We start from the raw sequence: 21,400 nt of genomic DNA on the forward strand, positions 1-21,400 counted from the left end.
TGGGCATGAAAAACAAAGCACCTCTCTTTGAACCTTGGTGCTACTATGGGCATTCACATAACAAATCATTTTCAAAGCCTGTGATACCTCTGTACATGCAACAGCCAACATCAAAACTTTATTACCCACTCATATTCCCATAGCGATAAACTGTTGCAGATGTACAGTTATTGTCAAGGCAAACATATTGGTGTAGTTCCTGGTATTGGTTTGTTTTTTAATTTCTTCCTTGTCTTCAAAGAAAGCAAAAGTGATATTTTGAAGGAAAGACAGTTACTGTAAGACTGCGGTATCTAACCCCCCTCCTCCTCCCAGCAACCCCAAAAAAAGAAATCAGCTAAATTAATTGGCATCCCAGCCCAACACACAGCTCAGCCATGAGGAATTCTCACCAGATGTCTTGGTCCCCACCCGGCCTCCCACGTCACGCAGGCAGCATAACCCCTCAGAGTCCGAGGTCCTGCTGGGACAACCAGCCCCATCATGCCTGTAATCTCCATGATGGGCTCTATCCCACCAGGGCTAGCAGCCCAAGCCCCAGAAGTTGGCCTCTGGCCATACTTGTCTCCCTTGCCAGGACGGAGGATGGTAGTCCTGCTCCTGTCCCTTTCCATGGCATCTCCCCTGTGCCAGGTAGATCAAGCACCACTGAGGGTACCTGATTAGATCCTGGCTCTGAGGGGAGTACCTCCCCCATGCACCTATCTGGGACCCAGTTTACAGCTGGTAACACCTGAAATGAGATTCATCTGGATATAACCAAAGATGTTCCCTGGATGTTGTTTACGAAAGGCAACTGAATGACAGTGATTTACATTAACGGATGTGAATCATCGCAAATAAAATCAGTGATAATATAATGCATCAATTCCCCTCCTTTCATTTCTTGATGTAGTGAGAGTGTGTAGAAATAACCCCCGTGAGTAGCTGGAAATCCAGCTGTGGACAGTGCAGATGGAGACCTACTCTGGCAAGAGTAGTAGAAGTTACAGGGAGAAGAAAATGCACTTCAGCTAGCTCATTCCTCAGCTTAACACACTTTTGCTTTCTAAAGTACATTTCTTCACTGAGGATAATTGTGAATTTCTTAAAGCAAAGGGGTCTTATGCCTCTTCTCACAGACTGAACTGCAGTGTACACAACTTACTTCAGAGAAATTTTCTGCAGTATTTATCCTAAGTTTTCCCTGACACTTCGTTCATACCAAACTTCTATGTCCCCACATTATTCTAGTACTTTTTAATACCTATCACATCCCACTCTAGACCTTTCATGCATTACCCAAGTGATCATGAGGCATTATTTGCTAACTTTTCAGTAGCCTGTGTGCCATCTTCATCTCTACTGTCCATGGAGACTTTCTGTCCTGGGAGCTACCAACCCCATTCCCTTATAGAAAGTTTTTGAACCCAGTCTCCTCCTTTTCTGGCCTTCCTCTCCTTGAGATTCTGGCTGGCATCTCTCTCCATCTCTTTCTTATGGCCTAAGAAAGAAGAACACAGTGGCTCTACACAAAGTGCCTTTCTTGCTGTCTGGTCCTGGAAACGGGGCCTGGAGCAGGACGTATGGGAAAAATCTTGCTCATCTCCTAATGCTCTGAAACAGAGTACATCCCATATGGTCAGGATCTTCAGAGGGTTTTGCAACTAAATTCTTAACGGCTCCCTGCTGATTGCGTGCAAGTGGCAATTTTTCAAAAGCTGAATGCTTGGCCAAAGTTTGGAGGATTTTTCCCCCACTGTTGGAACAGTAAATGATGGATCTGTGACCAAAACACCAAACCTTCAGTCCTCGAGCCAGAACACAGACAGGCAAACATTTCTTAATTAACCAGTTGTAAAATAATTTTAGCAATGGCAGTTGCCACCTTAGTGGGAATCACTGAACTTTGCCAAAAAAATTAATTTGAGATAAATAATTTGAATGTAAAGTATTTGCCTGATGACTGTCAAAACTGCCAGGAAGTATAAAAATGGTCTTATACTAAGAAGTGTCAGGTTGTGATTCTACTAGATCTGATTGTAAAATAGTCTCTGTCTTAATGTGATTTAAAAAAGATATTAAAAATAAAGAAGACATTGTAGCAGAAACAATTGACAGTACGCAACAAGGCAAGCTTGTGCCTTCATGAGATCTCTCTTTGAAATTCCTTTGATGCTGGGCTTTCACTCCATCCAATTTTAGTACAGAACCAGTTTAGAACACTTGTTTTACAACATTTTCAACAGAAGACAAACCCTTGGCTCTAAAAATTAATCTTGCAAAAAAAATAGAAACTCGGGATGCTGTAATTTACAAAGAGATTTATGAGTTCTTCACTTGCATAAGAATAAAAAGAAAAGAATTAGCTAGTTGTTGAGAAATACAGACCAAACTGAAAATGCTACATTAAAAATATAACAATAAAATTCACATTAAATTATTTATTCCATAATAAACAGTGACACTTTTCTTTATACAAAGCCCTCCCCATCAGTTTTGATAAAAGGGGCAAAGAAGTTCAATGGAGTTTTGAGGGAAGCAGGGTTGGAAAGCAGGTGGGGGGAGGAGAGGGACCCTGATTTGACTGATGGTTTTAAACAACAGCTACAAACAGCTAGCAGGGAAAGTGCAGCACAGTTCTGCAGATACTTTAGTTGATTGCTGTAAACCTCAACTGCTATATCGGTTGCCTACAGGTACTAGTTACCTGAGCCCAAGCTCAATAAAATCGATGCTGATTCCAACTGATGTCTGACTATGTTGGACCAGACCCCAGGCCACCACGCTGAGTCAGCCGCCACTGAACCGCAATTCAAGGCTGGTCCCAATGATCTCAATGCCACTGCAGATTTCCAAAGACACTGAGGGGAGGAAGCAATATTCAGGCTCCTGTAGGCAAATGGCCATGATCAATGATGCACAGCTGATATGTCTTTAAGGCTTGAGCCTTTGAGCAGGTGCATGAGCCAACTGTGATATTGTAATGATCCCCCATCCCTAAATTTTCTTTAATGGGAGCTAAAGACATCTTGCATTACAGAGGGAACTCCAGCCCAGCTTTCACAGGTCCCATCATGGTGTCAAGGAGACTGTAGAGCAATAACAGTGAGAGGGTCATGGGCACTCTCCAGACCAAAGGCAGCTACAACACAGGTTGCCAAGGACATCTACAATTCCCCTTGGCAACCAGTTCACCCCATAAGCATAAATCTGCTAACACAGCCTAAATTGAGTATGCTGAGCAGTGACTGCCCAACCATCTATACATAATGCTGGCTGGAAAGGATCATCTCTGCTCTCAGCTCTACCAGCTCAACCTCTCCAAGACGACCACGTCTGCCTCTCCTGTCACAGGACTGGATTTTGAACTTGCTCAGGCAAGAGTCCCTTCATTTTTCTTCCTGCATCACAACTACCAGATTGTGCCCATAGGGCTAATACGTAAAAGCAGTATTTATTTTTAAATACCTTCCCACTTTACATGAGATTTCAGTTCCAAACAACATGCATCAACTTTTTTAAAAAACCCACACACAAACAATATTTATCACCCAAATACCCTTTAAAAGCTCAAAGGCTGACATACTAAAACCAAGAAGTCAACTTAAAAAAATATGTTTCTAAATTGTTTGTAAGAAATATATGTTGCTGGTCCACTGATACGGGAAAAAAGCTTGTACCTGAAATTAATTAAAAGAATCATATTCAAAGATATGCTCATCTGCTGAAAGGCAATATATTGCACCTCCCTACATAACTCTATGGTCATCTTTACAGATACAACAAATCAGGTGATTTGAAAGGGGTTTTTTGGTAGGGTTTTTGTTGGGATTTTTGTTGGTTTTTTTACAATTACATAAAAATTCTATTCACTCCTGAGTTAATGGAGAACACAATAAAATACCTACGTTTTCCATCTCAGATGAGATTTGATGATGTCACTTAATTTCCAAAGGATGTGCATTTGAAGCATGAGGGTGGAATAGAGAGAACTAAGTATACCTACACTTCTATGTGTGTATACATATATGTATAAAAATATATACATATACATAAACAATTGTGGGAGGACAGCAAGACATACATGACATCCTGGAAGCAGAAAGGTAGGGTGCAGGCAAGGCAATCCTAAGTGCAGGTGGGGGGAAATGTGTCACTCCCCTCCTGCAACCTCTGCTTTCTGAAAGCTGTGATGAGATTCATTCTCAAAAGTGTGTTTTGATGCAGGAGTAGACGATTCAGAGAAAACTGCCATCATCATACTACAGAAGAGGTATCAGATAAAGTGATAACTGAACTTGTGTGTCTGGTGAGGAAAGGAATCAGAACACAGTGCATTTTACTACTGCCAAGTGCAGCTTATTCAGCTCTCCAGAAATTACATCTCCTGGGAGGTCAGTAGCTGTACTATTCCATCATCTTGTTGGGATGGAAGTGGGCAGTTGAAACAAAGCTGGCATATGCTTTTCAAAAACTGGTGGACAGCCTGAACCCTCATGCTCTTCAAATAAAGACATAAAAATTGATGGCAGATTTCTCAACATTAACAGGAATAAAATAAAATACTGGACAACTTCATGGAGTTTAGTATGTTGATTTTCTTGAAATAAAACAGTAATTTCCCTACGTTCTCCCAGAAATAGTGACAGAGTACAACATGTTTTATAAGTCCTCTCAAAATGAATCATCCACTTTCTTGGGACAGCATCAGAACTCACCACACATAAAAAGAATGAAACAACTCCTTTAGTAATGCGTTAAGACACATAACTTATCTGTGACCTGATTTTAAGGGCCTTTTTTTCCTATCTGTGGAAATATGAGCAGTCTTAACATTTCGTTTTCTTTCTCACTGCCATCAATTCTCCATAAATGCAACACTGCGAGTGAGCACTCCCCTCCTCTTTCAAGAACAAAACCATCACAGCATCTGCTTCTCATAAGCACAATTGTGCATATGTGCAAGTGTGCGTGTATGAGAAAGAGAGAGAAGCAAATCTGCGGAATTTAACTGAAAAGTTTGTCACAGGGAAAAGATTTTTTCCGTTTTTCCATCCTTCAGACTGCAGAACACAGAAGCAGGGCTACAGCTATGCACGTATGCTTTTGCTTTCAACTCACTTGTTAGTACAAGGAACAATTAGTGCCTGAGGAAAAAAAGACAAAAATTATTTAACTTTACATCGACTGACTGGCGCATGAATGGCTACAGACAATAGCAGGTTTTGATTGGCACTTGTCTCCCAGAATCTGCAGAGCAACACAAGTTCCTTCAGCTTACAGGTTTAGCAGTGGAAACTGGGCACAGAACAGTAGTCCTTGAGATGGAAGAGGCAATAGCTTCACCACATAGTCATCTCTACTACCCATCAACTCAATAATACAATCCAGAAAGAGATCCCAGTGCAAACTGCAGGTCTGTTTTTCTCCTGTCCCATTTCTGCTTTGTTATCTGTATGGAACAGGAGGAGGACCCTCATCATATAAACCTGCAAAGAGGAAGGCAATGAACAGACTGCTCATGCTAGACTTTAAACTATTTCAGGAAGTCAAGCACACTACACCTCAAAAATAAATGTTGCCTTTTCTTTTGCTCCCCCTGCCATCCGAACTCTCTACTCCTGAAGTTTAAAGAGGGCACATTGTCTCTTTGCCTTCCAGCTTTGAGCAGTACAGGGAAAAAAATAAAAGCTTGGATTTTTTTTCCTTCCAGTATTTCTAGTATTGTCAGAATTCCTAAATCAAAACTCTTATTCTTGAGATATTTCCTGAACTATACTGTCCTTACAAGAAAATTAACTGCGGCAGCTATTACTACATTCCTTCCCATTCACTGTTCCAACACAGAAACTACAACCCTACTATTTTAAAGCAGTATTTAAGCACAGTCCATTCAGCACTTTAATGCTGTCTCAAACTTCAAATTAGCAAGGTACATAACTAAGGGCCTTGCCAAATTGTGACATAATGCCTCCAGTGCCACCATGTCAAGTCCTCTCATGTGACAAGGGAGAACGTTCAACACCTCATAGGATCAAATTCAAAAAGCCTGAAGGGAAGCAGCAGTGCACGGAGGGAGCCCTGAACCTTGGAGTAGCATGCATATGCCAACAGCCCCCCTCCCCTTTCACACGCAGATCCATGTGGTCTCCACCTGACAAAACTACACTTACAATGCTCAGTGCCTTAAATTTAAACCGTTTCTTAACTCAGCCATGTGTTTGTGTCTTGGTTTCCATTCAGCTGGTGTGTCCTTCCAACAGGGACATCTGAAAACAGTGGTAACAGAAATATAATAGGTTTTAAGAACCTTAGGAAATACTACAGAGGGACCCTGGATGCACAGAGCAGAAAGGCAACATCTCCACGCAACAGGCAGGATCTGGCAACCCAGGTCCCAATCCTGGGCTCACCACAGTCCCACCTAAGCACATGCTGACACTCACTGAAGTCACTGAGAGTTGGGCACATAGGCTGAGCCAGCTCCAGGCCATGGCAGCACTGGGGATGCCAAGGGTGATCTTGCAGCCCTTATTCAGGATTGGATCACGCTCACCTTGGCATCGACTAAAGTCCTTATTATGCAAGTCAGACCCAAGGTCCAGGTCAGAAAGTGGGTTTCTCAAACACTGTGCAGAGTGCTATGGCTAGATATGGCCATCTTTTTTCCAAGTTTAGATTATTACCCTGACAGCAGCAGAGCCTCAGTGTGTGCACACTGAGCACGTGCAACTTGTTACGAAATTCAAGAGCTGCAGCTGGGGTCTCGCAAGGCCCATAGCACAACTTAGGTCAGACAAACAGATTTTGAAGTCAATGGGAGTTGAAAACTCCAGTGCTTTCCTTGAGGTGCTCAGCATGCAGATGAGGTCAGTTGAAAAGGTTTTGCTTCCACAAATCACATATTTTAATAAATGTGGCCTATTTTTTCCCCCTGATTATTGATGTTGTAAGTACCACCCTTGAAAGGACTTAGCTGAAAAAGTCCTGCCTTTAAGACTGTACTGATATTTATGAGCACTACGAGGGCCTGAAACATAACCCACAGGGGACTGTGTTCAACAGCTTCAATGGATCATAGATGAGGCCCAAATTCATGTCTGATTTAAATCTGTAAGAGTATTTGGTCCATATTGAAAGAATGGATGGGTTGGAAATGCAGTTTCTGTAACCTCAAGCTCTGCTCCATGCTAAAGGTGTTTTTAAGTTTCTGACAATCAGCACAGCACAAAGCCACCTTTAGAAGCAAGAAATATAAAAGCACACTTATTACAATCTAACACCAGAAAAAAATATTTGGCTGAAACTTTAGGTGCGAATTATACTTGATTAGGCTTGAACAACGGGACAAAAACATCAAAATCTAGTAATGTGGAAACAAGGTTTAGCTCTTTAAAAAGAAAGAAAAGATAGACATTTGAGGTAACAAACAAAAAAAACCCAAAATGCACAAACACATCACAGACATCTAAAAATAGCATTTTATACATTTTTGCCAGTGCTTCTCTGAGAGCAAGTTCTTTAAACAGAACTTTACAATTTTACAATTTTTTTTAAAAAAATATGTCATCCTAAAATAGCCCATCAATCCTTACCCAAACTTTCTGTATTTCTACAAAAATAGATGCACAAAGAGCTACAAAATACTGTATTCCTGAAAGGAGGCGCACTGTAGTCAAGGGATAATCTTTTTCCTGACAATTGAGACTGTTCATAAAAATATCAAGCTGAACAGAACAAAACACTGTTAAAGGAGCAGAAAGGAGTTAGGTTGCCCAGCTGCAGCAGGCTCAGATGAGGAAAGAAAGAAAAGTTAGGTTTATGTTGTTTTCCAACACTGTGGGACCCATAAATAGCCTTACAAACAAAAGGCTCAATAGCAAAACCAGAATAGTTGTCTCTTCATGTGTGTCCTTTGCTCCATGCTGAAGGAGTCAACGACTGTTATACTGCCCGCCCAGCTGCGCTGACTCCAGCTCTAGCTGGTCTTAATTTGTCTGCACTTCAGAACCAAGAAGTTTCCTTGCTCTTGTCCTGATGCTGTAGACCTACATTTCAGAAAAGAAAAGGAAAAATAATTACAATTCGATATGGTTTTTCCTCCCCCTCCCTAAGCAACTGAGGTCAGGTTAAACAAGTTTTGATCTCAAAAGAAGAAAAAAGGAAAACATGTCACAGCTTACCAGCTTAGTGGACTTGTTATGCTTCCAGCTTTTCAGTTTATGAGGGGCAAGATTAAGCCACACTTAAGTTTGAGGCTGGCTCAAGCAGTTCAGGAACGCTGATAAAATCCTGCATGAGCTTCCTTGTTTTGATCTAATGTAGAGCATGGCATGGCATGGCAAAACCATGCAGCAAGGTCTGCATCAATAATCCAGTATGCAACAGAGTAACTTTTACTGATGGGAGCCAGCCACAGACCCTACCTCCTTTAGAAAAGGCCGGGGACACTCTGGGCTTCTGTGCTATTTCTGCCACATTTTCTACCTGAAAATGTTCCTGCAGCATGTAAAAAAACCCAAATAATTTCACCTACAGAGTGTCAGATTTTTAGCCAAGAATGGCTAGTGCTTCCATATGGGAAAAATTAATGATTTTCAGCTTGCATTTGTTATGAGTTCCTCTAACATTTTCCTTTATAAAAAGTGAGGACTATCTAATAAATATGGTGCTATGTTGTGGCTTTAGCATTACAGACTTGGAACCTGTGGTATAATCTGGGATTTCTCTGCTCCAGAGGGATTCAATCCTCTCTACATTTACACCTAACCAGGCATAAACCTAAAATCCAGACAACAGAAGGGGAGGTGCAGACTAAACTTCCCGAAGAAGATACATTTCTGCTCACTTATAGGGAAGTAAAAGAAGTGCAGGCACATATTTTCAGAGGTAATAAGACACTTAAGACTCAACGATTTAAAACTGGCCCCTTTATGTCTAAGTAAATCACATTTCATGAAATGAAGGTGCACTTCCCACTATAAATCATCATTCCTATACAGACAGCAAAGCTTCACTGTGTCACACTATATATTACTCTGCTACATAGTGTACCACAACCAAGGCATCAGCTACTTGATTTGTTAAGAATTTAGGGTCAATTTCACCACTAATGTAATTAGGTGTAACTCCAGACTTCAGTGATGTTTTAGCCATAGAAGCTCCATCTCAATTCGATCTTTAACCTGTGAAAAGTGACAGATCCATGTGCTAAGCATGGACTTCATTTCCATATCTGATCTCACAGTAGAACACAAAGGAAGACCCATGTGTTTTCAGAAAGTCTGATAGGCATGAAATGTTCAGATCTGGCAACTAACTCCTTGTTTTAAGAGTGCAAAGATAAGTATTTAATGATGATCAACATTTCAGAGTTGAGATACGAAGTAATGAACACTTATAAAAGATGACAGCATATGGCTCTACCCATGTGAAGATCCCTAAGCAGTGTACAAACAATTCTGAGTCCAGCACTGAAGAGACAGGGAAAGGAAAGCATAAAGGTATGGCACACCAAACCTTGTTTAGTGGCCTTCTGCTCCATTTCACATGCACTTGCACCTATTTGTTCAGACTGGAAATACTAGGATATCCCTCAACTAGAGCATGCCTATAAAAACACATTCAGAGGCTCTTTATTCAGTGAAGATGTCTTCTTGTCAGTTAAGAGCTACTTGTTTTCCTGGCAGCATCACACACAGGCAGAGTCACCATCAACTCCTATTAGTTTCCTTCAAAGCTCCCTCAAAGTTAGTGATGACAATTTGGTGTTATTTTTCCCCTGCTGTTCACAATTTTTTAAACAAAGACATATAAAAAAAAAAAAAAAAAAAAAGAGGGAGTCAGATGGCAGAAACCTTTCAGAGCATAAAGAAGTCATTTACATTCACCAGTGGAACACTAAAGGTCACCAGAGGCAATAAGAAGAGAGACAGGTTATATAGTTCCTAGCAGCTTCAAAAAATTACATACATGCCCATTTAAGCGCTCATCCACCTGTTACTAGCAACTGGTAAAAGGGAAATAACCAGTTGAACAGACACCTTCCTTGATAGGTGTCTTTGCAAGACACAAATAAATGTAACAAGGAGGTTTATGGTATAGTTATTAAATCTTAACAGACAGAGAAAATGATACAAAAAACCATAGTTGTCCTAGTTGCAGAACTGAATGTGGAACACTTTCCATGCCTTTTCCTCATTATATTCCCATCTTCTTCATGGCAAGGTCATCTGCAGAATAATACAGAATCCAAGTGCAATCCTGCTGCTAACAGACTTCAATTGCAGCCTGTTGCAAGAATGCTTTCTCTTAGCAAGGACATCCTCACTTGCACTGCATGAGTCAGTATTGCCATGCCAGCACAACTCCCAGTCTATGGGACACCAATATTATAAGCTAATTGCCACATAGACATTATGCAGGTTCTGTGGGAGCATCTAAACAAATTTAATGAGCTGTGACAAACTCATGGGCTGTGTGTGAACAGAGGCAAATGTACAGAACCCATCAGACTGACCCCTCAAATTCCACATTCAATGTGTCACACTGACATACTAGCATTCCCAAAAGTGGACTTTCCATTGTAAGCCAGGACTATAAGATGTTGATTAATGTACCTAAGTTTATTCACCTCGATGTGCATAACATTACAGGATAAAGAATGTGCATCTCAATTTTGATATTGACTTACAGCCATAAGATATGCCAAAATCGTGCTTTGCTTTTAGTGTGTTGAGGCTACAGGAAGCCTCCTCTAGCACATCTGTCCAACAGCAGGACAGGATATCCTCCTAGGCTCTGCAGTAGCCAGGCAAGTTGCTCTGCTCTCCTCCCCACAGGGCTGCCTGCAGACCAGCACAGCCAGATCCAACTATCACCTGATGCACCTGGTGCGCAGGACATCTCCTGCCCTGCTTCTGAGGGAAACACTGATGGTTATAACCATCAGCTCCATTGCAACACTGCAATTCCCCCCTCAACCCCTGGTCTTATGTGCTGGACTCGACTTTGACATCCTCAACATAAACAGGATTAAGCCCTGATGCTGTGGAATTATGGCTGCAGCAATGGACTCTGTACGCTAGCCATGAACCAGAGTCAGTGCTGCTAGAGGCTGACCTTGCTTTGCTTGACACTGGCAGGGAACTGTGGCCTACAGTACAAACATGCTGTGCTTATACCAGTGTGCTAATATCAAAGCTTGATATAAAATGTACTTTTATATTGAGCATTAGAGCTTCAGCTTTGGAGAGACACTATGTACCAGCAGGCACAAACATAACAGGTTTAACAGAACTTGATGCAGACCTTCATTTTCTTTAATCCCATTAGTACCAATACAGAAGCTTCTAAAAGGGTTAATTTGCAGCATACAATGTGAGGATTAAGTCACATTTAATGGGAATCAGGTAGCTAAATCCCTCTTCATCCTCTAAAACAGAACCATGTAAGTTCAAACAGATGTGCAAGACAGATCAATACTATATGAGCTCTACGAACAGTGCTACACTGATGTCCCATGCAAGCTGTTCTGAAACATAAATTCTCAAACTACACTGTGCATGCCAGGGGAACCTCCTCTTAACCTCTGAAGTGATTCACCATCAGCCATTCACGAGATTGAAAATATTTGGCTTAGCATGGCAGAGATGCAACAAAGTAGCTGGAAGGGGGTAAGATTACACCCAGCCTGCCCTGATTCCAGCACTATCATTCCCAATAATTCAGAGTGAGGAATTCTGCAAATGTTTCTGTAATCACATGTGACAGTAGCACAAGAAATGTGACCCATGGTAAGTGGAGGAAATCAGTTTTTTATCTGAAGGGCTCTGAAAAGCAGTATCTAGGCATATACCAAATGAACTTTTTAAATATAAATCACCTGAAGCTCATGGAATTCTATACATTGACAACTCCACAGGTTATATTCTCCAAGGACCTATGAAGAAACAATTTCAGAAATGACATATTCTTGCCACTATGCCCTTAACCCTACTCTAGAGAAACCACTTCTATATTGCTAGAAGCCAGTGAACTCTATCAGGCCCTGCAGTTTCTAGCTTCTCTGTTGAGATTGCTGTCTCACATTAGAGCTAAATGCAATGAAATTTTGTGTGATGTGCAGACTGATCTAGTATAATCCATCCCTGGCATGCACAGGAATCAAGAAAAGCATCACCAGTGTTGGATGCCACTCTGTGGTGCTTCAGCAGCACTCCCCTCTCCCTTACGCACAACACACCCTCCCTGGGAGGACACCATTTGACATGCACACAAAACACCGAGGCAATTAAGCTCCCTCCTTTCACCACGATCATGCCTTGAGTGCCTCTAACCAAAGGACTTGTCTCAACTGCACAAGTTGCAGGCAAGGCTGACAAGGGACCTCAGCCTTCCTGCCCTTCTCAGTAAGACTCTGCTTGGAAAGCACAGGAGACATGAGTGTGCAAGGTAAGAGAACGAGTAATTGTAATGTCACAGGCTTCCACTACTTGCTATATTTCGCTGCTTGCACTCTCATTTCCAAAACTGGGGCTGCCTAATAAGGTTTTGCTGTTGTGTTTCAGTGCCTTTCCATTTTGAATAGTCACAAGCAAGTAAGGTATTGGCCTGCTGAGATACTCTGCTCCTTCAAACCAGTCACACATTTCCCCTCTTTCTTTTCTCTTACAGGAACTCATGGTCTAAACCCAACACATCAAGCACAGGCCAGAAATTAGCAGTTCAGACCTTTACCACTGCCTCCCACACTGAGCAACCATGACATGCAAGCCACTGCCAGACCAGGATCCTGACAAAATTAGCACGCAACTGTACCCCTCCCACAGGGATTTTCACAATGAGCAGCATGAAGTGAAAGCTGTATTAGTCCTCTAAGGCAGTGCTAGGACTCACAGTCCTTCTGAGGTACTGTGCTCTTAATGAGAAACAGCCCCTGGTTTATTCGAACTACTGCTACTACCAAAGCAGCAGTAAGCAAACCAGCCTGCCCAGCACTGAAACAACTCATAGGCTATGCTGGACTTCTACCTGAGCCAGGTAGTGGTTTCTCCTGACTGAACAATTCCTTAGGCATTTCTCAGCTCCATTCCCCAAAACATTAAGTCCAGACCAGAGCCCTGCAGCTGGACTGCTGGGGCTAGTGTGAGTCATGGGGGCTTACCCCTTCTCTGTGGCAATTACAGTTTGCTCACGCTTCAGAGAAGGCAACTCACTCCCTTTATGGAAATTGCCACAAGGGTAAAACTTGAGATCCCAATCTGGTCAGACTTACATTCTACACTCTAAAGCATAAAATTTAATTCCTCTTGTATCATTGGTATTGCTAGAAATGTTATTAATAGATACAAAATTGTCCAGTTGAGAATCCTATTAAGCTTTTTCTTAATTTTCTTGAGGGAGCAAGTAGCATCATATTTAGCCATTACTGGTTCCCAGTTGCCTTAAAGGAAAGAGAAAGATGTGTATTAGGCTCATGGTACTTTATCTTTAAGAAACAGCCTTTTTTTCCCCCACCAATTCTTTGTTCTCCTGCATACTAATCAAGGCAATGAAGTGCTTCTCACACATTGAATCTCTGAGTGAGAGCTATCAAAAAAGAGAAGCAAATAGATACTTTAAGAAAAAGGTAAAAGATGCCAATCTAGTCTTTTTTTTCATCAATAACATACTGTCTTTAAGAAGTACTAATCTGCAAGGACTGCTGCCAGTGAGATAAATACCAAACAGAAAAAGGAGTCCTCAACAGCACATATGAGCTCCAGGATGGATGCACTGGAAACTGCTAGTCACCCATCACCTGATTACAAGCAACTATGAACAGTGAGGGCTGCCAGACTACTCTTAGTACTGAGACAAGAACCTGCCAGTCAAAGCTCACAGAACAGACATAGCTCATAGAGGCTGTCCTCTGGCTACAGACCCTGCAGGAAAATGAATTTAATTCACAGACCCCTGCCTAGACCCTATAGAAAGAAGTTTAGTTTGATGGCAAGCACAGCTTAATCAGCATCTCCATGCAACATGTGACACCTAGATACTGCACAGGAAGGAAATGCTGAGCTGTTCCAATTTAGGTAAGATGCAGTCCTCCTGTACTGCAAGTTATTAGTTTATTTGAGCTATATTTTGGTGAATGCACATATAAACTATCTAAACAAGCTGGGAGCTTCCACATGGAAGTTTAATTAATCATTTCCCACAAGATTTAAACAACAACAAAAAATCCCAATCCCAAACCCATCATGTCACAACTGATTTGTCTTGAATGAAACCCAGACAGACAAAGGTCACCCAGCAAAAGGCAGTGAGAGAGCTGGATGTTTCACAGCTCATCTGCCCTGACAGCGATTACAGGAGAGATTCCCACCTGGAAATATATTTGGATAAGGCTCTGATAACCAGCCCTGCTTCAGCTGCAGGGAGTTCACTTTGTGCTCTAATTCCTCCTGCTAAAACAAGTCACAGACACAATCAAACCATCTTACCTGTGTCAAACCCAAAACTTGGCACAATGTCCACTGTTCCATGAAAGGCTCCAGCCCATGCTGAGGTAGCGCTGGTGACAGCAGCGGGATCTGTCTTTGTCACGTCACACTGGGGAGCAGGAATCCTGGCTGCGCGGACTGAAGGCATCAGCAGGGACCCATACCGGGGGTCGCGGTGTGAGCTGGGATGGTGATGATGCATGTGTGGATGAGGGTGATGGCGATGCATGTACACATCATGCATGTGTGCATACGAAGGGCTCACCTGAGATGCTAAAGGATAATGCCAGGATTCGGATGCAGCAGGGGGAGGAGGTGGGGCAGTCTGATGAAGGCCGTGTCCTGGCCAGCTGCTGGGATCTGGTGTTGGGAAGGTGCCTGGTGCAGTAACGGGGAAATCAGGGTGTACTCCACTTAAGCATGGTGGAGGAGGAGGCTGATAAGAGCTGGTCCAAAATGGAGTTGGGAAACTGCTCCTTTGGCTTGAAATTGTTGAGCTTTCTGGTAGAGAGAAGAGAAATGAAGAATGACTGAAGCTGAACAACAAACGTCATGACAAAAATCCCACAATGATTTGCTACTCTGAACTCAAACTTCCGTAACACTGAACTCAAACATCTTCAGAAATTACAGAATCACAGGACAGCTGAGGTAGGAGTAAACCTCTTGAAACAGTCTAGTCCAATCCCCCTGTTCAAGAGGGGTCACCTGGAGCAGGTTGTCCAGGACTGTATCCAGACTTTGAGTGAGATCCAAACTCCACAGCCTCTCTGGGCAACCTGTTCCATGTTTTAGCCACCTTCAACAATTGAAAAAACCAAACCAACGAAACAAAATGAAACGAGTTTTCTTGTGTTCAGATGGAACATGTTCTAATCTGTGCTATTGCATCTTGCCCTGTCAATAGGCATTGCTGAGGAGAGCCTGGCTAACCCATCTTCATTCCCTCCCATCAGGTTTTTATGCATACTGATAAGATCCTCCCCAAGAAGACTTTTCTTCTTCAGGCTGAAGAGTCACAGCCCTCTCAGGATCTTGGTACAGGAATTACAAGGAGAGGCTAACTCCTGACCAGACCAGAACACATCATTTAAAAAGGCAGCTGTTGTGACTGTAAATGCTTCTGAGGACAGAGAACCAAGGCATGCGGCAAAACAGGAGACATTTGACTAAAGGAAGAATACCAGATCTTCCCAAACAAATTGCATGTTTTGATGGGATCAAGATCATATCTAACACACCTTATGTTAAACCCTTATAGAATATATCATGTTGCCCTGTACCCAATAGGATCATACAAGCTGAAACATCTACATAGCTCAAAGAGGTTTTTGTCAGAAATAAAAGACTCGCTGCTTCTTACAGCTAGGGCTCAACTTATATTTAAATGGATTCCAATACCTCTCCGTTATGAAATCACATTCTAAAAATTCCTCTCTTGAAGGAGGGGTTAGTGTTTTTGATGTGCAGGAAAGTATTGGCATCTCCATTCTCACAATCCTCTTGCCAACTCATGTTAGAAAGTACTGTTTCATGCAATATGTCTCAGCTCAAATAAGGGTTTTTTTTTGGTCAAAGATGGAAACATAAAAATACAGGACTTCACCTCTGATGAAAGAACAGTCATAAAAATAGCCTACAGAGAAATAAAGCCAGGGAAGTTCAATATTTGATGAGGCGAGGAATCCTCTGTTCCTCGTGTAACTTGTATAAAAATACTTTTTGTAAAAAATTGCCTTTTGTTTGTCTTTGTTTAATATGCGACTGGACTTGGGTGAAGACACCATTGAGAATGAACAGATTCTTCAAACATCCCTGCCTCTGAACTATGCTTATACAAAAATACTTTGGAAACAGAAACTTACAAGTGTTTTCTGACTGCATCGCTAGGACACTCATGTTAGTGTTTTAAAATCCATTAAAATCACAGAAATTTTTTCCACATATCAATTGGCTTTGACCTAGGCAGTTTATCGAGACTGATTAACTTCCGATACTGGAAACAAACTCTGCAAGCACACCGTGGGCAAACATAGAGAACTTCTTTCTGTGCCAAAATGCTTCAGAGGTTGCAAGCTTATCTAACAAACTGTACTCCAACATGGTTTCTTCAAAAGGCTGGGTTGTTTTTAGTAACGTATTTCTATTGCAATTCATGCCTGAAGACTGGAAAGAGCTTCAAGCACGTTACAGAAGCCTCAGCACCCCTCAGTAATTGGTATTACTCCGTGTTTGTAAATCATTCCTTATTACAAGGGATTATGCTGAGATGGAGAGTGCATATGGCTTATGGTGTTGGCAGCAGGGCTGACACAAAAAAAGCAAAATCAAACTTCTTCATGTCCAGTCTATTGTTTTCCAAACTACTTAACAGAAGAGCACAGCTTGACAATACTCTGCCAATATTCAAGAAAACTAACCTCTGTAATCATGAGATTTTGAAAACTATCTGGCTGCTATCTGCACGGAAAAGCCCTAAATCCAAAGCATCACACTTCAAAAAAGCACAGAAAACCACAAAGTATCTGCAGGACAGCTTTAATACCAGGAGAGAGCACTTTAAACCACTGGATTTGCCAATATGAATTCATCCCAGATTTCCTAACAGCTTGGCTTTACCAATCATGCAGGAGGTCTAGGCCACAGAAAACATGTTTGGTCATCTCCGTTTTTCAAACCTGTGCACATTTCACAAAGCAATTACTGCTGTCAGAAACTGTCATGGATCAGTCCCCACTGAGACATCAGTAATTGTAGCTGCAGAGGCCAACTTCACTGGTTAAGGTCGAGTGATGTCACTGGAGATACAGGGTCCATCCAAGTTACAGAAACATGCAAGAAAACTTCATACACCCGGAGTGCTCACATATATCTGCCCTCTATGGAACATCGCAAGAGAGAAACAGCCATTTCTGCACAGTCCTTGAGAAATAAAAAAATAATCTCCATAGCTTCCATGGGCTTCCAGGAGGGTGGAAGGAGTCATTTAATAAAACTGCCTGCCAAGAAAGATAGTGCAGTTACCACAATTTCCTACCCTAAGTACAGGGAGGCAGGGATATGGCAATATCCCGGATACCACGAAGTGGTGACTAATGCAAATGTTCGTGGTGGCTGGCCAACATGCCCTGAAAACATGCCAAAGTGCACACGCTGTAAAGAAGACAATGTATGGAATTTTCTGTAGCACAACATTACTTCTCAGTTAAGGCAAGAAGAAAAATAAGAAATAAAAACAACCAAACACTTTCAGCCAGGAAAAACATGTTGATAAAAATATCATTAAGGTAACATTACTTTCAAGGCATCATTAGTTTCATCAGTACCTGCAAAAGACTTCAAGTAGCTAGACCTAAAATTGAATATTCAAAGTCCATGTTAGTGGATCCTGTGGTGGGGAACCGTGTATCATACAAAATCAGGTTTCCTGTGAATTTTAGCCTAAAGCAATCAGTATTTTCAACACACAAATGACAAAAACTAGTTTTTTCAGAACAACAAGTTCTATTACTTATTTGTAAGCAAAATCCCTCCTCAAAACAAAAAAAAAGGCCACAGTATAAAAACAAAGTTCATGCTTTGATCAAGACACTTTTAAAAATAAAATAAAAACAAACAAAAAGATGAAAAAAAGAAAAAAAACATTACTAATCTCTCCTTTCAGGTAAAAGAGAAATAACACAGTGAGTTGGGTAGCCAGTTCATGCTCATGCACTTTCCATTCAAATTTGCAAACAAACAAAAAGATGAAAAAAAACCAAAAACAGGTAAAGGAGAAATAACAGTGAGTTGGGTAGCCAGTTCACGCTCATGCACTTTCCATTCAAATTTGCACCTTCCAAAACAGCTAGTGCAGCAGCTTTTTTCTTTTTACTTTATCGTTGAGCAATAAAATCAACAAAAACTCTGACTACCCATGAAGATTACTTATAAAAGAATTTCAACATAATGATATTTTAACTTCTTAAGGTAATGGGATACAAATTCATGTCCTTTTTTTCAACTGATCATCTCTGCATACCATATATAAACCAGAAGACCAAGGTGTTAGAATCATTCCTTCCTCACTTTTTTCAAGCAGGCATGTTTCAGAAACTCATTTGGGCCTGGTAAAACTCTTGTCAGCTTTTCTTCCCTGGAGCAGCAAAATACCCCCAGCTCTCCCGACATCTACAGTGCAGAACCAAACAGCCCTGCCCAGTGGCCTCCCCAGGGATTTTCATACCACTTCAGCAGGTGCAGCAATGGCAGAGGGCATATCTCCTTACTTTATTCCTGGAAGACTTTCAGGACACACAGACCTCCGTGTCCCACTGATGGCATGTGGCACATGGGGTCAGAAGGCAGCGTGGCTTAAGAACCCTTACACCAGGCCACCCTGTCCCCTGCAAAGCCCTCTGGGGACAGTTGTGCAACCACAAGGGGAGCCAAGGAAAAACAGCAGGGTATGTCTGAGGCCAAAGAGAAGACACACAACCCCACTCATGGTATGTCTCCAAGCTCAGTGAGGAGGGCTTGCTGTGGGCATGGGGTCTCTAGGGAGTGCCTTGATCCCATCTCTAAAACATTTATAGCCTGTCTGGGCCATTTATAAATGCTCAGCGTCCTTTTTAGCAAGCATAGGTTCAATCCTGTTCTCAGTCGAGTCAACGGAAAATTTCCCATTAACGTTAATGGTCCCGGCTCAAGCCATAAATTCCTCTAGCTCCCTAGCCACTTGTGCTGACCTTTGCTTAAACTTCCTCGGATTTGTCATCATCCTTCTGGAAAGCAAGTCCTTGTGTGCTATTTTTTTCTTCCCGGTGGTTTCCAAAAATCATGTCTCTCTTTAATATCTGTGACTTTCATCAATACAGTCTCACCTCAGCACTGCTGATTACGAGCACCACTGCTCCTACACAGATCCCACCGGTATCTCCCTCACTCAACCCAACAGAAGGCCACGATGCTTACCTCTCATCCCTTTGCCAGTCCACATAAGGATGTGATCAGAAAGAACGCAGCTGTGCATCTGAAAAACTACTGCCACATTCAACAAAATGGAAATAGCATCTTACTGGGAGGCTTTCTTCAGTCACCAATTTTGAAATCTTATCTCTAAGGTCTACCTAGTGTATCTGGCAAGATCTTCTCTTTGTTGCACTGATACAGATCAGCATTTATATGCATAACAAGATATCAATGTTATGACAGCATGCAAATGCCTCACAGTACCTACCACATTTCTAATCACTGCTTGGAAGTAGAGTAACGTCATCCCCATTTTACATGAAGGAGGCCGTAACATCAGCTGTATCTCTCCCTTGAGTAAGCTGCAATGCACCACACTGCACGGCTGCAAGCATGAGGACCAGGGCTTGCCCCCCAGCCTATTCCAGTCTGTGCTGGCTCCTCCCTGCCTGGAAAGCAGCCGTGGACAAATCCTAATCACCTGGCAAAGTCACCCGAGAAGGCTGCATAGGTTTCCTTCACATCCAAGGCCAGCATCCCAAGCAGCTTTGCTCTTGCCTCACAGGCCAAGTTTCACACTTGGAGCTGAAAAAAAGCCTCCAACCTTGCAGCAGACGTTTGTGAAGCCACGTGAGCTCTAACCCATCCTGTCCAGGCCTTGGCAAAGACAAGAGGCTATGGCAAGAGAGGAAGAGGCCTGTTTCTTCAATGCCTTCGGCGCCTCTCTCCTCCTTTAATACTTCAGATGACTCAAACCCAAGAAGATCCTCGGTTCTTTCAAATTTGAGGGGGATTTTTCCTCCTCCACAGAGAAGTAAAATTTCCACTGCAATGCAATATGTATTACCACAACACAGACTGAGTAAGCCACACCACAGATAGCAATTTACTGCTCCTCTTACCTCTCCACAGAGGACTTAGCCCTGCCTTGCTCTTGGTAAGGGCAGTTTCCGAATTGAAGCTACTGGTTTGGCTCAAAGCTCTTGAGAAGTGTTCATCCACTACTGAACCAATGTCTCCCTGGAAGTAAGTGAACAGGACGCAGCGAGAGTTAAGGTACTCCATCTCAGCAGGCTGGTCTTTCTCATCCTCCTCTTGTTTGCTGGGAAGGGTCACTTCCAAAGACTCCTGCATCTTGTTGTATACAGCTAACTTCTTCTGGGATTAAAAAACAAAACAAACAAGAGATCTATCAGTGATGGCATTCATATGGTTTCCTTAATGAAAAATAACTGAATACACTGAATATTCATTTCATAATCAAAATTGGACTACCAGGGTATTTCACACCAGCATTTCACAAAGAAGAGATTACCAACACCCACTTAGAGTCTCTATTCCTCACACACAGACAGACCTGCTTCCCAGACATGTTTCAGTTCATCAGCAAGAGCTTCCACTGAACACTTTCAAAAGAAAATGGCCAAGCACTAACAATTCCCCCCTGACTGCCACCTGGAAAGGCCATTCCTGTCAGTAAGGGCTAGAGGTCGAGTCCAGCCCTGCAGAAGGGTGGCCAGATACATGACATCTGCATTTCACCCATCGAGCTGAACACACACCAGGTTCTGCCAGCTGCACTCCCCCAGCTGAGCTTACACGGCCCTCTGAACTCCCCACATTTACTCCCTGATGAAGTGGTAAAGATAGGAGAATTTCGTGCTTCCTGAAGAGGTTTCTACTGTATTAGCAAAGTCCACAAAATGCATAAATTTCCACTCACTGCCAAGATAATTTTTTTATCACAGGAAGTTACACCTCAAGGTGGTGATTGGGGTTTGGTCAGGGAGTTGAGGTTCTTATTTTTTTGGTTGGTTGGTAGGTTTGGGGTAGTTTGTTGCTGATTTGAGGTTAGGGTAGGAAGGGTTTTTTTTCCCCCCTTTTCCTTTTTTCAGTTTTTAAACCCTTCTTCTGAAGAGAGGACAAAAATTCAAGTCATAAAAAATTAAACGTGATCGGGGAAAAGGGGGATTGACAAG

At 42.2% G+C, this 21,400-nt stretch overlaps 1 protein-coding gene across 1 annotated transcript; it reads right to left on the minus strand.

Annotated features, from left to right (window-relative positions):
- Positions 1 to 7,444: 7,444 nt before the first annotated feature.
- VGLL3 (vestigial-like family member 3) lies at positions 7,445 to 20,579 on the minus strand (the record flags this gene model as incomplete). Its single annotated transcript, XM_009079929.1, has 3 exons — positions 7,445 to 8,030; positions 14,472 to 14,972; positions 20,324 to 20,579. Coding segments are annotated over 3 exons (801 nt in total), but the record flags the coding sequence as incomplete, so codon positions are not given.
- Positions 20,580 to 21,400: the final 821 nt, after the last annotated feature.

Source organism: Acanthisitta chloris, unplaced genomic scaffold (genome assembly GCF_000695815.1).
Source record: "Acanthisitta chloris isolate BGI_N310 unplaced genomic scaffold, ASM69581v1 scaffold29268, whole genome shotgun sequence".
NCBI classification, from domain to species: Eukaryota; Metazoa; Chordata; class Aves; order Passeriformes; family Acanthisittidae; genus Acanthisitta; species Acanthisitta chloris.